The sequence below is a fragment of the Ranitomeya variabilis genome, chromosome 4, assembly GCF_051348905.1.
Source record: "Ranitomeya variabilis isolate aRanVar5 chromosome 4, aRanVar5.hap1, whole genome shotgun sequence".
In the NCBI taxonomy this organism is placed as follows: Eukaryota; Metazoa; Chordata; class Amphibia; order Anura; family Dendrobatidae; genus Ranitomeya; species Ranitomeya variabilis.
In genome coordinates this window covers 23,465,267-23,479,768 of record NC_135235.1, presented here as the reverse complement: position 1 = coordinate 23,479,768, position 14,502 = coordinate 23,465,267, and the positions used below count along the sequence as shown (strand labels likewise).

Sequence of the window (14,502 nt, the reverse complement as noted above, 5' to 3'; positions counted from 1 at the left end):
TAAGCCAACTTCATGTCCCAGTTCTGAGCCAGTGCATCTATTCCTGATGGCCTGTCTCCTGGGTTTAGTGAGAAGAATCTTTCTGTCTTTGCGTTCTTCCTTGAGGCGAAGAGATCTACTTCCGGGAAGCCCCAACGTTGGGTTTTTTGGAGGAAGGTTTCTTCGTTTAAGGACCATTCTGTGGGACATAATTTTTGTCTGCTTAGGAAGTCGGCTACCTGGTTTTGGGTTCCCTTCAGGTGAACTGCTGTTATTGATCTGACTGTTTGTTCTGCCCAAGAGAATATTGTGTCTGATAAGTCTTGTAAATGACGATGCTTTGGACCCCCTTGGTGAAGTAGAAAGGCTACTGTTGTTGAGTTGTCTGAGAAAACGCGGATGTGTTGGTCTTTTAACTTTCCCTGGAATGCTTTTAAGGCCTCCCAGACTGCCCTGAGTTCTCTGTAATTTGAGGACCTGCTTTGTACTGATACAGGCCAAGTCCCCTGGGAGTAACTCTCTTCTATGTGGGCTCCCCAGCCGCTGTGACTTGCATCTGTAGTGATGTTTATACACGGAGATGTTTTCCAAAGCCTTCCTTTCTCGAGATTTTTTGTTATGGTCCACCATGACAGAGAACTTTTTGTATCTGGGGATAATCGTATTTTGTTGTCCTGGGTTACATCCCTGCCATCCCAAAGTGAGAGGATTTCTTTCTGCAGGGGTCTTGAGTGATATTGGCTCCACTGGACGCTGGAAATGCAAGAAGTCATCAGGCCCAAAACCCGCATGGCCTTTCTTATGGATGTTTGCTTTTGCTTTTGTAATTTTTGGATTTCTTTTTTGAATGACTCCTGCTTGTGATGTGGGAGGTACGTATGTTCCTGAACTGAGTCTAGGATTACCCCGAGAAATGATTTTCTTGTTTCGGGTTTGAGGCTTGACTTTTTGAAGTTTATTAGCCATCCTAGCTTTTCCAGGAGTGAAATAGTTGTTGATAAGTTCTCTTCCATCTGTTGTGGAGAGTCTGCTATGAGTAGGATGTCGTCCAGATAAGGGACGGTGAGTCCCTTATCTGGACTCACCATCCCTTTTTCTCTCAAAAACGCCATCACCTCTGCCATGAGTTTGGTGAATACTCTGGGGGCAGACGAGATGCCGAATGGCAGACATGTGAACTGATAGTGTAGAATTCGGCCATGGTCTTTTATGGCGAATCTGAGGTACTGTTGGTGTGAGGCGGAGATGGGAACCTGGTAATAGGCACTTTTTAGGTCTAATGTGCTCATTACTGATCCTTCCTGGATCAGAGGTATTGCAGTTTTGAGGGATTCCATTTTGAATCGTTTGTAGGTAACTGACCGATTTAGAGGTTTTAGGTTTATAATAGTACGGAATTCTCCACTTGGTTTCTTTATGGAGAATAGACTGGAATAGTGTCCTCTGAACCTCTGGGCATGGAGTACCGGAACGATGGCCTTTATCTGGATAAGTTCTTGAATATCCTTTAGGAGTCTTTGATGAACCGATAACGACTGGGTTTGAGTTAGGCAGAATCTTTTGGGAGGTGTTTGGCTGAACTCTATCTTGTACCCTTGTTCTATCAAATTTAGGATCCATGAGTTCTGAGTGATGTTTTGCCAACCTTGTAGGAAGTGCTGAAGCCTTCCACCCACTAAGTTGGCATCATTGTTTATTAGATTTTGATTTCTGATCCTGAAAGGTACCTCTGCCTCTACCACCTTTCGGGTAGCTCCATCTTCCGCCTTTCCCTTTCCCTCTATAGTCTTGCCTGGGATGGGATCGAGTCCTACGAAAGGACTGCGTATTTTTCGGTTTTTCTTCGGGAAAACCCTTTTTCTTATCCGCTGCTTTTTCAAGCAATTCATCCAGTACCGGACCGAAAACGTGGAGGCCAGAAAAGGGTATTGAACACAATTTGTTTTTTGACTGCGTATCACCGGACCATGATCTAAGCCATAAAGCTCTTCTTGCTGCATTAGACAAAGCATTGTTTCTTGCAGCGAACCGCACCGACTCTGCCGAAGCACCGGCCATAAAGTCTGTTGCCATCCTTAGCAGTGGTAAAGACTTCAGGATCTCATCCCTGGGAATTTTAGTGTTGATCTGGGTCTCTAGTTTGTCTACCCACATCGACATTGATCTGGCAACTGAGGTGGCCGCAATATTGGTTTTCATAACGGCGGCTGACGCTTCCCAGGCCTTCTTGAGGAGATCTTCCGATCTTTTGTCCATAGGATCTTTGAGACTCGAGGAATCCTCAAATGGGATGGCGGTCTTTTTTGAGACCTTGGCCACCGGTATGTCCACTTTAGGAATGGATTCCCAGGTTTTGGTCTCATCCGGATCAAAAGGCAGACGATATTTGAAATCTCTAGGGACTATCAGTTTCTTCCCTATGTCGCCCCATTCTTCCAAGATCATTTCTTGTATATGGTGATTCACAGGAAATACTCTATTTCTACAAGCTCTCAGTCCCCCAAACATCTCGTCTTGGACTGTAAGAGGTTCCGTAGCCTCTTCCACTCCCATAGTATTCCTGACGGCCTGTAATAAAGCGTCTGTGTGGTCAGAAGAGAAGAGATATCTCTTTCTTTCTTCTGGGAGGATATTTGAAGAACATTCTTCCTCCATGGACTCGGATACGGAGTAAGTTGACAGTTCCCCCTCTTCCGAACTAAGATCCTGTTCCCACCTAGGTCTTTTGGGGCAGGGAGATTCGACCGGCATCAGTGCTGATACTGTGGACTGTACTTCCTCTCTGATCATAGTTTTTATACTAGTCAGAAGGGAAGTTTGTTCTTCTTTAAGTAGCCCAGGGACACATTTATCACACACTTTTTTCTTATGCCCCTCTGGTAGCCTATTGGAACATAGAGGGCATTTACTCGTCCTGCGCCTTTGGCTTGCTGCTGGGCACTTGGACGTCTCCTTATCCTGAAACAGATACGGAGAAGCTCTATAGCTTGTGTTGTGAATGTGATAAAATCCCTCAATGTATAACTTACATGATCAGAGGTGAGCTCTGAGAATAGGACCTCTGGACGATCTGCACCCTCCATCTCTCTAGGATCAGTGTGCAGTCAGATGTGTGCAATTAAATAGGTTTCTCACCTGTCTTCAAATCATCTGACTCGTCCTCCTTCCGAGCTCAGCTGCAGGTGATCACTGCGTCACTGGCGGGCATCTCCTTCCGGCTGCGTGCACAGCCCAAGGCTATTGTCTTCAGCGTTCCCAACCAGGAACTCCCCCGGAAGTCAGCGCCATAATTGATAGGGCGATAGACGCCACGTGCACAGAACCCGGCCCGCCTGGTGATGCAGCGCGCCAGGACGCAGCGCGCTCAGTGACGGGGCACGCCAGTGACACGGCGCGCTGCGATGACGCGGAGCGCTGCGATGACGCGGCACGCCCGCGATGACGTGGTACGCCCACTACTGGCCGTTGTTGATCACCTTGTGCAGCTGGAGGCGCAGAGCCCTCTGGAGAGGGATGCACCGAAGACGGGAGTACAAAGCTCAACCGACGCTGAGGGACCTCCATCATGAGATGAGATGTGCTGCCGGTGCGGTGGTGGTGGTGGTGGGAGGGTCTGCGCGGTGAATCTGCCATCGGTGGAGGTTCTGCATTGTGGGTCTGCGGAAGGTGCTGGAGTGTGTGGGCGGGGAGTCTGCAGGGCTGTGCAGTGGGGTCATTGGTGTGTGTATCTCTGTGTGAAGGCATCGTCCGATTGGACTACAAGTCCCATCGGGCTCTGCCTGCTACAGTGACAGTGAGTGACACATTAGCCAATGATGGGACAGTAGTAGTCCCATCATCCAGCTAATGTGTTGAATGTAAAAAAAACAAAAACACATACACACATATACAGTACATACATACTTAAAACATATATTACACACATACAGAACATACACCATGCAACATGCACCATGCATCATGTGACATGCGCCATGCGACATGTGCCATGCACCATGCGACATGTACCATGCACCATGCGACATGCGCCATGCACCATGCGAAATGTGTCATGTACCATGCACCATGCGGCATGCACCATGTGACATGCGCCATGCAAAATGTGTCATGTGCCATGCACCATGCGACATGCACCATGCGACATGCACCATGCGACACGTGACATGCGCCATGCGAAATGTCATGTGTCATGCACCATGCGACATGCACCATGTGACATGCGCCATGCGACATGCAGAATGCACCATGTGACATGCACCATGCGACATGCACCATGCGACATGTGACATGCACCATGCAACATGCACCATGCGACATGCGAAATGTGTCATGCACATGCGACATGCAACATGCACCATGTGACATGCACCATGTGACATGCGCCATGTGACATGCACCATGGGCCGTGCAACATGCACCATGCAACATGCACCATGCGACATGCGCCATGTGCCATGCACCACGTGACATGCGACATGCGCCATGTACCATGCGACATGCGCCATGTGACATGTACCATGCGACATGCAACATACGATATGTGACATGCACCATGCCACATACAGTACATACATACAGTGCATACATACAACATACATATAGACATACAGTACATATAACAGAGTACATACTCACCATCACTTTGATCCCCGAAGCCAGTGTCACCTGTAAAAAATATTAAAATAACAAGCAAACACTATACTCCCTGATCCACAGAAATCCAATTAAAATGAGTGTCCCTCGACGATCTCCCGTGGAGAGCATCAGCATCAGCTGATGCGACCGCTCTCCAGGGGCTCCAGGAATACAATGATGGAAGGTATCCTTCCACAACGTATTCCCCACAATGTATTCCAATGTATGCCCCTGTGAGAAAATAGTCCCTAGTCTCACTTCTGGCACTGCTGTGTGAGAGTTCCCACGCAGCAATGCCATTAAGTGAGACACTGAAAAGAGGTAACCTATTATACATTGCAGGAGCCATTGTCTCCTGTAAGTGTGTCACTGGAGGGCCTATAGAGCAGTGACATCACCCGATGTCACTGTTCTATAGGGGAGATCGTCGTGGGACACTCGTCATTAATTGGACTAAGGCGGACAGGTAGTATACGGTTTATTATTTTAAATTTTTTGCAGGCGATTGAGTATGGTAAGTATGGTTAAATTAAGAATATTAAGATACTTTTTTCTGGCTGTGTCTTTTTTTTTTTAACTCTTTCACTGCTATAGGATTAATAATGGATAGGCGTCTTATTGACGCCTCTCCGTTATTAACCCGGCTTAATGTCACCTTACAATAGCAAGGTGACATTAACCCCTTATTACCCCATATCCCACCGCTACTCGGGAGTGGGAAGAGAGGGGCTAAGTGCCGGAATTGGCCCATCTCACAGATGCGCCATTTCTGGGGCGGCTGCGGGCTGGTATTTGCAGCTGGGGGGCCAATACCCATGGCCCCTCCGAGGCTATGAATATCAGCCCGCAGCTGTCTGCGTAGCCTTTCTGGCTATAAAATATAGGGGGACCTCATTTTTTCGGGGTCCCCCTATTTTAATAGCCAGTAAAGGCTACGCAGACAGCTGCGGGCTGATATTCATAGCCTCGGAGGGGCCATGGGTATTAGCCCCTTCCCAGGCTACAAATATTGGCCCCCAGCCATCGGCTTTCCCCCTCTGGCGCAGAAAATTGCGCGGGAGCCCACGCCATTTTTTCTATCTATCTATCTATCTATCTATCTATCTATCTATCTATCTATCTATCTCTCTCTATCTATCTATCTATCCCATATCTATCAATCTACCTATCTATCTATTATCTATCTATTATCTATCTATCTATCCCATATCTATCTATCTATCTATCTATCTATCTATCTATTATCTATCTATCTATCGATCTATTATCTATCTATTATCTATCTATCTATCTATCTATCTATCTATCTATCTATCTATCTATCTATCTATCTATCTATCTATCTATCTATCTGTGTGTCCTGGAGTGTGCGTTGGACAAATGTAAAAGAGGAGGTTGGACAGAAATGACATCACAAATCTTTTTGAAGATAGGGGGGGAGAGGGGGGAGGGGTTTGGGTGTGTTTTGGAGTGGGTGTGGTAGGTTCGGGCTTAGTGGCCAGTGCAATGCATCATGGAACTTGTAGTATTAGAGCACAATAACTCAGGAGAAAGGAAGTTGTCGATTAACCCCATGAGAGCTGGATCCAGCACTGAAGATGCTGCTACAGCATGATAAAAGGTAATATTGCTAAAATAAACATGGTGGATGTTTTCAGTGGCACATAATAGCAAGATTTATGAAAAAAAAAATTATTGTAGTGGACAACTTCTTTAAACAGTTGCAAAATTTGAAGCAACTTTACTCCAGTCTAACATCCAGACCATCACCCCAATTTGTTTTATGATTGCTCAAAAATAGTTAAGGAAAGTAGCCCTTTATTTAACTTTGTTCAAAAGTCACAAAACGTGCGCTCCATTTCCATGAATTTGGCTCAATAAGAGTCAACAAATAACACAAGACAAATTAAGAAATTGACAAAAAAAAATTGCAAGTGTACCGACGGTATTAGCTTCTAAAACAATGGCAAGTACCAATACTATTATTCATATTGAGGAAAAATATAGTATTGCAGTGCAAAGGGGGCAGTATTATAGTAGTTATATTCTTGTGTATAGGGGCAGTATTATAGTAGTTATATTCTTGTACATAGGGGCAGTATTATAGTAGTTATATTCTTGTACATAGGGGGCAGTATTATAGTAGTAATATTCTTGTACATAGGAGCAGTATTATAGTAGTTATATTCTTGTACATAGGAGCAGTATTATAGTAGTTATATTCTTGTACATAGTGGCAGTATTATAGTAGTTATATTCTTGTACATAGGAGCAGTATTATAGTAGTTATATTCTTGTACATAGGGGCAGTATTATAGTAGTTATATTCTTGTACATAGGAGCAGTATTATAGTTGTTATATTCTTGTACATAAGAGCAATATTAAAGTAGTTTAATTCTTGTACATAGGAGCAGTATTATAATAGTTATATTCTTGTACATAGGGGCAGTATTATAGTAGTTATATTCTTGTACATAGGAGCAGTATTATAGTTGTTATATTCTTGTACATAGGAGCAGTATTACAGCAGTTATATTCTTGTACATAAGAGCAATATTAAAGTAGTTTAATTCTTGTATATAGGGAGCAGTATTGTAGTAGTTATATTCTTGTATATAAGGGCAGTATTATAGTAGTTATATTCTTGTGTATAGGAGCAGTATTATAATAGTTATATTCTTGTACATAGGGGCAGTATTATAGTACGGTAGTTATATTCTTGTACATAGGAGCAGTATTATAGTAGTAATATTCTTGTATATAGGGGGCAGTATTATAGTGGTTATATTCTTGTACATAGGAGCAGTATTATAGTAGTTATATTCTTGTGTATAGGGGGCAGTATTATAGTAGTTATATTCTTATACATAGGGCAGTATAATATTCTTGTACATAGGGGCAGTATAATATTCTTGTACATTGGGGCAGTATAATATTCTTGTACATAGGGGCAGTATTATAGTAGTTATATTCTTGTACATAGGAGCAGTATTATAGTAGTTATATTCTTGTATATAGGGGGCAGTATTATAGTAGTTATATTCTTGTACATAGGGGCAGTATTATAGTAGTTATATTCTTGTATATAGGGGGCAGTATTATAGTAGTTATATTCTTGTACATAGGGGGCAGTGTTATAGTAATATTCTTGTATATAGGAGGCAGTATTATAGTAGTTATATTCTTGCACATAAGAGCAGTATTATAGTAGTTATATTCTTGTACATAGGGGGCAGTATTATAATAGTTATATTCTTGTCCATAGGAGCAGAATGAAATGTTGCATGAGGTATCAGGGCTCCCAGCACAGTAGACTTACACTGGTCTCTCACCCGCCTCGTCTTAAGGCCCCGTCACACATAGCGATTTACCAACGATCACGACCAGCGATACGACCTGGCCGTGATCGTTGGTAAGTCGCTGTGTGGTCGCTGGGGAGCTGTCACACAGACAGCTCTCTCCAGCGACCAACGATCAGGGGAACGACTTCAGCATCGTTGAAACTGTCTTCAACGATGCCGAAGTCCCCCTGCAGCACCCGGGTAACCAGGGTAAACATCGGGTTACTAAGCGCAGGGCCGCGCTTAGTAACCCAATGTTTACCCTGGTTACCAAAAAAAACAAACAGTACATACTCGCCTTTCGGTGTCCGTCAGGTCCCTTGCCGTCTGCTTCCTGCTCTGACTGAGCCGCCGTACAGTGAGAGCAGAGCGCAGCGGTGACGTCACTGCTGTGCTGTGCTCTCACTGTATGGCCGGATCTCAGGCCTCCGATCTTTACTCCGATGTTGCTCCAATCCAAACCTGCATCCCTCTTGACCATTTCTGCATATATATTAACGACTGCTGGTGATAGAATACAGCCTTTTCAGGTGCCTTTACTAATCTCGAACCAGTCCTTGTGCCCATATGCCATTCTTTCAGTGGCTTCTTGATTTTGGTAGAGTCATCTTATAGTCTGGGAAAGGTGCAGCAGTGCCTCCATGTTTTGCAGGCACTTCCACAATTTGTCATGTTTAATACTGTCATAAGCTTTGGAGTATTTGATGAAACAAATGTGTTGCTTCTTCTAATATTCTCTTGCTTTTTTCTTAAACAACCAGAAGTTGGCGATGTGGTCACAGATGTCTCTTCAGTTCCTGAACCCAACTTGCACATCAGGCAGCTCCTGCTCAATGGCTTTACTTAGGTGCTGTTGGATGATCTTCAGGACGTCTGTGCTTGCATGAGATATCAAAGCAATGGTTCGATAGTTGACAGTTCTTCTTGTTTCCATCCTTCTGTGTTGGAATGAACACTGACCTCTTCCATTCCTTTGGCCACTTGTAGGTTCTCCATATTTGCTGACACACCACTGTTAGATAGTGCTTTTGATGGTATTGGCTTGAGCAGTTCAGCTGGAATCCCATAGATCCCGGGGACTTTCTGTTTGGCCAGCTATTTCGCTGCCCATGTTACTTCTGTCTTCAGGATTTAAGGTTCCAGTTCCAACAGCTCAACTTTTTCTACTTGCTCTTCACATCTGTTTCCTGTGTACAACTGCTGGGCGTACTCTTTCCTTCTGTCTCTTGTCTCCTGTTGGTTGTGAAGCTCTTCCCTGATATTCCCATGAACTGTCGCTTGTCTACATGTAATCGTTGATTGGTTCTTCTTCATGTATTGGAACAGTTCTGTCATGCGTCTTGTAGGTGTCCTCTGCTTTTATACTGTTCTCATTCCTGTAATTTTTTTTGTCCTTCCTTACTGCCACATTGAGCAAATACCTCATAGTAACTAAATAGCCATAGTGCATGAAAATAACATAGGGTACTTAGTGAAGATAATTTTGATTAAAAAAATGTAAAAGCCACCCGACCATGTCACAGTGACCCTATTCGGGATGGTCCTAACCTCTAGTATTAAAAGTATTTGGCAAATGACGTAAATGTGAGTAAGGGCCGAGCAGGACTAAGACCCTGACTAATGGACACCCAGCCATGGGGAGCTATATTACCATAGTGCCCAGCTCAATGAAAAGGAAAGGCGCACCCTTATTTCCACACAACGCAAAAACCTCAAAAAAATGCTAAAGTTTGTTGAAAGAATACAATTTTTTTTCCTCCATGTTACATTATTTCCTCTGAAGCACCTAATGGGTTAACAAACTTCCTGAAGGTGTTTTCCTGAATACCTTGAGGGTGCAGTTTTTAAAATAATATAACTTTGGGGTGGTTTCTAACAGAAATACTCCTCAAAGTTACCATACATCTGAATAGGTCTGAAAAAAAAAATTCAGTAAATTTTTGGGGAAAAATTTCTGCTAAATTTTTAACCTTTTCAACATCTTAACAAAATAAAGGCATGTTTCGATGTAAAGTAGACATATAGGAAATCTTAAATATTAACTATGGTGTTTTGTGTTTTATGAATATCTATTTTGAGGGCCTACAAGTTCAGCATTTGAAAATTGCTAGTTTTTCAAAATTGTTTTACAAATTTCTCACATTTTCATAAATACATATTTTTTAATTTACCGACATCATGAAGTACACAAAAAAAGATCACATCTGGTGTGATTGCTCCTTTATAACGCCTTTTTGGGATGAGGTCCAGCTGGTCTTCCTCATCTTTCTTTGGACATTGTAGACCTCACTTTTTGTGGGCCAGGATAACAAGCCCTCAATGTCAAACTTACATACTGCCCTACAGTTGATTCTGCATGTGTTTTGTCCAGATAAAAAAGTGATATACTTCAAAACGCATTGACAAACCGCTAGCTTTTTATGCTTGCTCAGATGAGAGCTGTGGGCTTCTCAGAGCTATATTACAGTGGGAGTCTCAGGAACCGGATGTCCACCTATCTGAAGGCAATTTAAGTGCCAGCTAAATATGAAAAAATAAAAAAAACGGAAACATAGTTCAGTTACACTTTAAGATACATTATCTTGTGCCATGAGCTACATGTGATGTTCCTTTGTATTCCCAAAAGAGATTTATGAAAAACAATAAGAACTGAAGCCATATGAGTTTTTACATTTTTATTGATGTTTCAGCTGTTGCAATGTTGTAAATGACCACATAGTAGCAAAAGAAAAAAAAATATTCAAAAGTAAATGTTTAGTTGGCAGCAACAGTGCTGGAGATCCAGGAGTTGTAGTTGCAGACCTTGGTGTAGACACCAGGATAGTTCTTTTCGGCACAACCGTATCCCCAGGAGACAATACCTTGGAGTTGTCCATCACAGACCACGGGTCCACCAGAGTCACCCTGAGAAGATGCAAAGAGAAATTGTTTGAATTTCATGAACTTAATAAATATGAAGTATCTATATTCTAGGCCAGTTGTGGGGAACCTTAGGCCCCAGGGCTATTTATGGCCCTCGATGACCTTTTATCAGGCCCCCGAGCAGATTCTCAGGGACCGCATTCTTGGGCAAGGAGCTGTATTTTGATTGCGACAAGCTCAATAATTTCTTCTTGCTCTGCCAGCACACACATACAGCATTCACTGCTGATCACTGAAGGACATGCAATGAAATATTACGTCCTGAAACCAGTGCCAGAGTCAGGATGTACTTTGTGGGCAGAGTTTGTACGGCCTCTGAAGGATGGTATAAATATCCAAATGACCCTTCGCAGAAAATTCCCCACCCTCTGTTCTAGGCGATGACCAGAGACATCTCTCTCATAAAGGTTTAACATGAAGATCCCAAAGCAAAATATGTCACAGGGATCCCCACGTACCATATACCTTTTACAATACCGATGACATGCAGAGGGAACCAGGATCCTTGCGATTGCCATAAGCCTTCATAACCTTCTCAAATATGTCATCTAATACAGTTGGACTGAAATGGCATTTTGAGTGAGGCTTCCATACAATGGACTATGGCAACTTTTGCTATGGAAGACATATTTTGGTAAAGAAGGTCATACTTCTTAGACACTTGTTGACTGAATGCCTGTTTGACCAACTTGAACCTGCACATTTGACTTGACCGATCGCCTCAATTGTGGAGATTACATAGCATGCGCCTCTCCTGGCAATGACGGTACTTGCATGAGATTTTGGCCAGATGAGCTAGGTCCCCGAAAAGCAATGACCTCTCGGTCAAAGACTGTTATCACGCACATGGGCCAGTGAATACCCAGATAGGAGAAGGCCATAGGCAGTGTCTGACCCTACTGCATTATGTGACTCAATACCATATACTTTCAACAGGTGATTACTGAAGAACAAGAACACAGATTTCTTTGGATTTCTTCAAAAAGCTATCAATTTAATCTGTATTAATGCTCCATTATACCCAGGTCGTTACTCTACAATCCAAAATCTTACTGGCAGTCTTGACAAGAAGGGAAGAGGACATTGCCAGAAACCTCGAGCAGTAGATAACCTTTGTTGAATTCAGAACGCTGAGGTTCGGCCATTGTTCATCTATTGTATACAGGAACCTATGCAGTCCATTCCAAGGGTCACAGATTTAACATTTATAGTATTAAAAAGTTACATTACCTGGCAGGAATCCTTGCCTCCTTCCAAGTATCCAACACAGATCATGTTGCTGGTGATCTCTCCTGGATAGGCGCTGCTACACTGGGCGGCCGTCAGGACGGGGGCATCCACGCACTGGAGGAGGTTGGGCATGTTGGCTAAAAGTAAATTAACATTAAACATTAACATATTGTATGTCGACCCAAAAATTGTTAATTTTATCTTAAAAAATAGAGTAATCATTTGACCAAACTAAAATAAAAAAAAATGAAGTACTGTATTTTCTTTTTATGTTTTCCATGTCAGATCATCATTAGAGTCAAACATTGGAAAATGAAGATGACGTAATCTCTGAAGTTTTTCACTTTCTCTTCATTTATTCATAGGATCTATGATATATCCCTAAAATAGACTCTTGATGTATAACTCCTAAAAATTATTGTTTTATGAGTCAAAACATAGGCAATGCCATACATTGCCTAGGTAACCAGTTGATGGACTGTATTCTCCTACATGCCCCGCATGGAATGGCAAAATGAGTAGTGGATATAATATATATATAATATCCACTACTCAATTTGCCATTCCATGTGGGGCATGTAGGAGAATACAGTCCTTCAACAGGTTACCTGGCCATATATACAGTATTGTATATACTGTATATCCTAATTTCCTTCTGCTTAATCCTGGCTATCAATATTTCTTGATATCAAGAAGATCCATCAGGAATTGCATCAGTTCTTGCTATGGTATTCTCCAAAGTGAGAAAATATGTGAAATAAATTTATGTTTTCTTACTCTTAAGTGTATGGAGACAAAAACAAGTTTGACATTTTTCATTCACAACTGGTTATAAATTGTTTAAGAAAATGTTTTGGGTTTTATTCTATTGCAAAAAAAAATCCCTGACTTGAAGTTAGTAACGCTTACTCCATTTCAATGTTTGAAAGTTCTGAATTTGGTATTTCATGACTTACTTCCACTGCTGAGGGTGTTGCCCCATCCGGAGATCAGACAGCTGGTGCCGGCAGCAGCGCAGCCACTGGGCAGACCAATAGCCTGGACGTACGAGTTGAGGGATGCGGCAGACGACAGCTTGATCAACATGATGTCATTGTCCAGGGTCCAGGAGCTGTAGCTTCCATGTCTGATGACTTTGGAGGAGCTGATGAACTGCTCGGTACCTTCACTAACAGCGATGTTGTGCTCTCCCAGTCTGACCTGGATGCTCCTGCAAGAAAATTGTATATTTTTCTATAATCCATTTTTAAAATACATATTGATTAATTTCATCAAGAATGTAAAAATACTTTACATTTCCTAGATGAATATTTATCATATTACAGAGGGCAAAATGGAATATATAGCACACCATTCTTCACATTCACAGCAGAATGAGATTACCGGTACCTCTGACAGTGACGCCATCAGTTTTGTCATTGTTCAGCACAGAATGTTTTTCTTAACCACAAATGACTAAGAGGGATCATTTTGAACCATTTTTTAATTTGACAAAAAAATAAAAAATTTAAAAAACATGAAAAGACTGTCACTGTGCACTATGCTATCAAATGGGCTCTTGGTTACTACTAGATTACCTTCTGTTTGTATGGTGAGGTCACTTTGACATTACTAAAGCAAGGTCTATGTTAAAGACCTTGAAAGGGGTTGGATATAGTCCTACAAGACCTCAAAGTGGTACACACATATTTCAGCACAATTAAAGCCTTTGTAGTATTGCAATTTGTGGTGAATCAATTCACTATATATCAAATTTTGGAAGAAAAATGTATGAAACCTGATTCATTTTGAATTTCAATAGATTTGATGCTCTCTAATACTATGCAATAAAAATCAAAACTTGTTCAATTTACTTTTATGGTTCAGTTTTGGATTAAATTGTGGTAACTTACGACTTGTAGCAGTGAGCGGCGGAGATCACCCACAGGTTGTTAATCAGGGATCCACCACAGAAGTGGTAGCCGGAGTACAGGGACACCTGCCAGGGGACGGAGTTCTCGGCACAGGTGTAGCCTCCTACAATCTTATCATCATCGTCAAATGCAGCTGAGAACAATACAATTAACCAGGTTATATAATGTTTACATTGGTGCTTCATTAATGTAACAATAAAATAAAGAAAAATTATAGAGAAAGTAAATGATCAAAATAATCAAAAATCCTCTCAAGAATCAATAGAAAATCAAATGTATCAAAATGAAGAATGGTCTTCAGAAGGAAGCACCGGACTCACCAGCTGCTCCGAGGAGCACACAGATCAGGAGGAGCTTCATTATGGATCCAGAATGAGTATGGAGGGTAAACCACAGATATTTATACCCAAAAAGTCACTACCCCTCTAACCCCTCCTCATCCAACAGAAAGTTAATTAATATCCTCATAACCTAAAATATA

General features: G+C 42.1%; 1 protein-coding gene across 1 annotated transcript; it reads right to left on the bottom strand.

The window, feature by feature from the left end:
* Positions 1-10,618: 10,618 nt before the first annotated feature.
* LOC143769505 (trypsin-like) lies at positions 10,619-14,445 on the bottom strand. Its single transcript, XM_077258132.1, has 5 exons — positions 14,342-14,445; positions 14,001-14,154; positions 13,065-13,318; positions 12,109-12,245; positions 10,619-10,860 (listed from the first exon to the last, which is right to left on the bottom strand). Exons 1-5 carry the CDS (start codon positions 14,379-14,381, stop codon positions 10,711-10,713), a joined length of 735 nt encoding a protein of 244 aa, XP_077114247.1. The 5' UTR covers positions 14,382-14,445; the 3' UTR covers positions 10,619-10,710.
* Between the last annotated feature and the right edge of the window lie 57 nt (positions 14,446-14,502).

Bases quoted from the DNA above. Each gene is read 5' to 3' on its own strand.
- LOC143769505 (XM_077258132.1), bottom strand. From the start codon at position 14,381: ATGAAGCTCCTCCTGATCTGTGTGCTCCTCGGAGCAGCTG. The intron at 14,155-14,341 runs GTGAGTCCGGTG...TATTGTTCTCAG, and splicing joins TGTGCTCCTCGGAGCAGCTG to CTGCATTTGACGATGATGAT. The intron at 13,319-14,000 runs GTAAGTTACCAC...ATTTTCTTGCAG, and splicing joins GCCGCTCACTGCTACAAGTC to GAGCATCCAGGTCAGACTGG.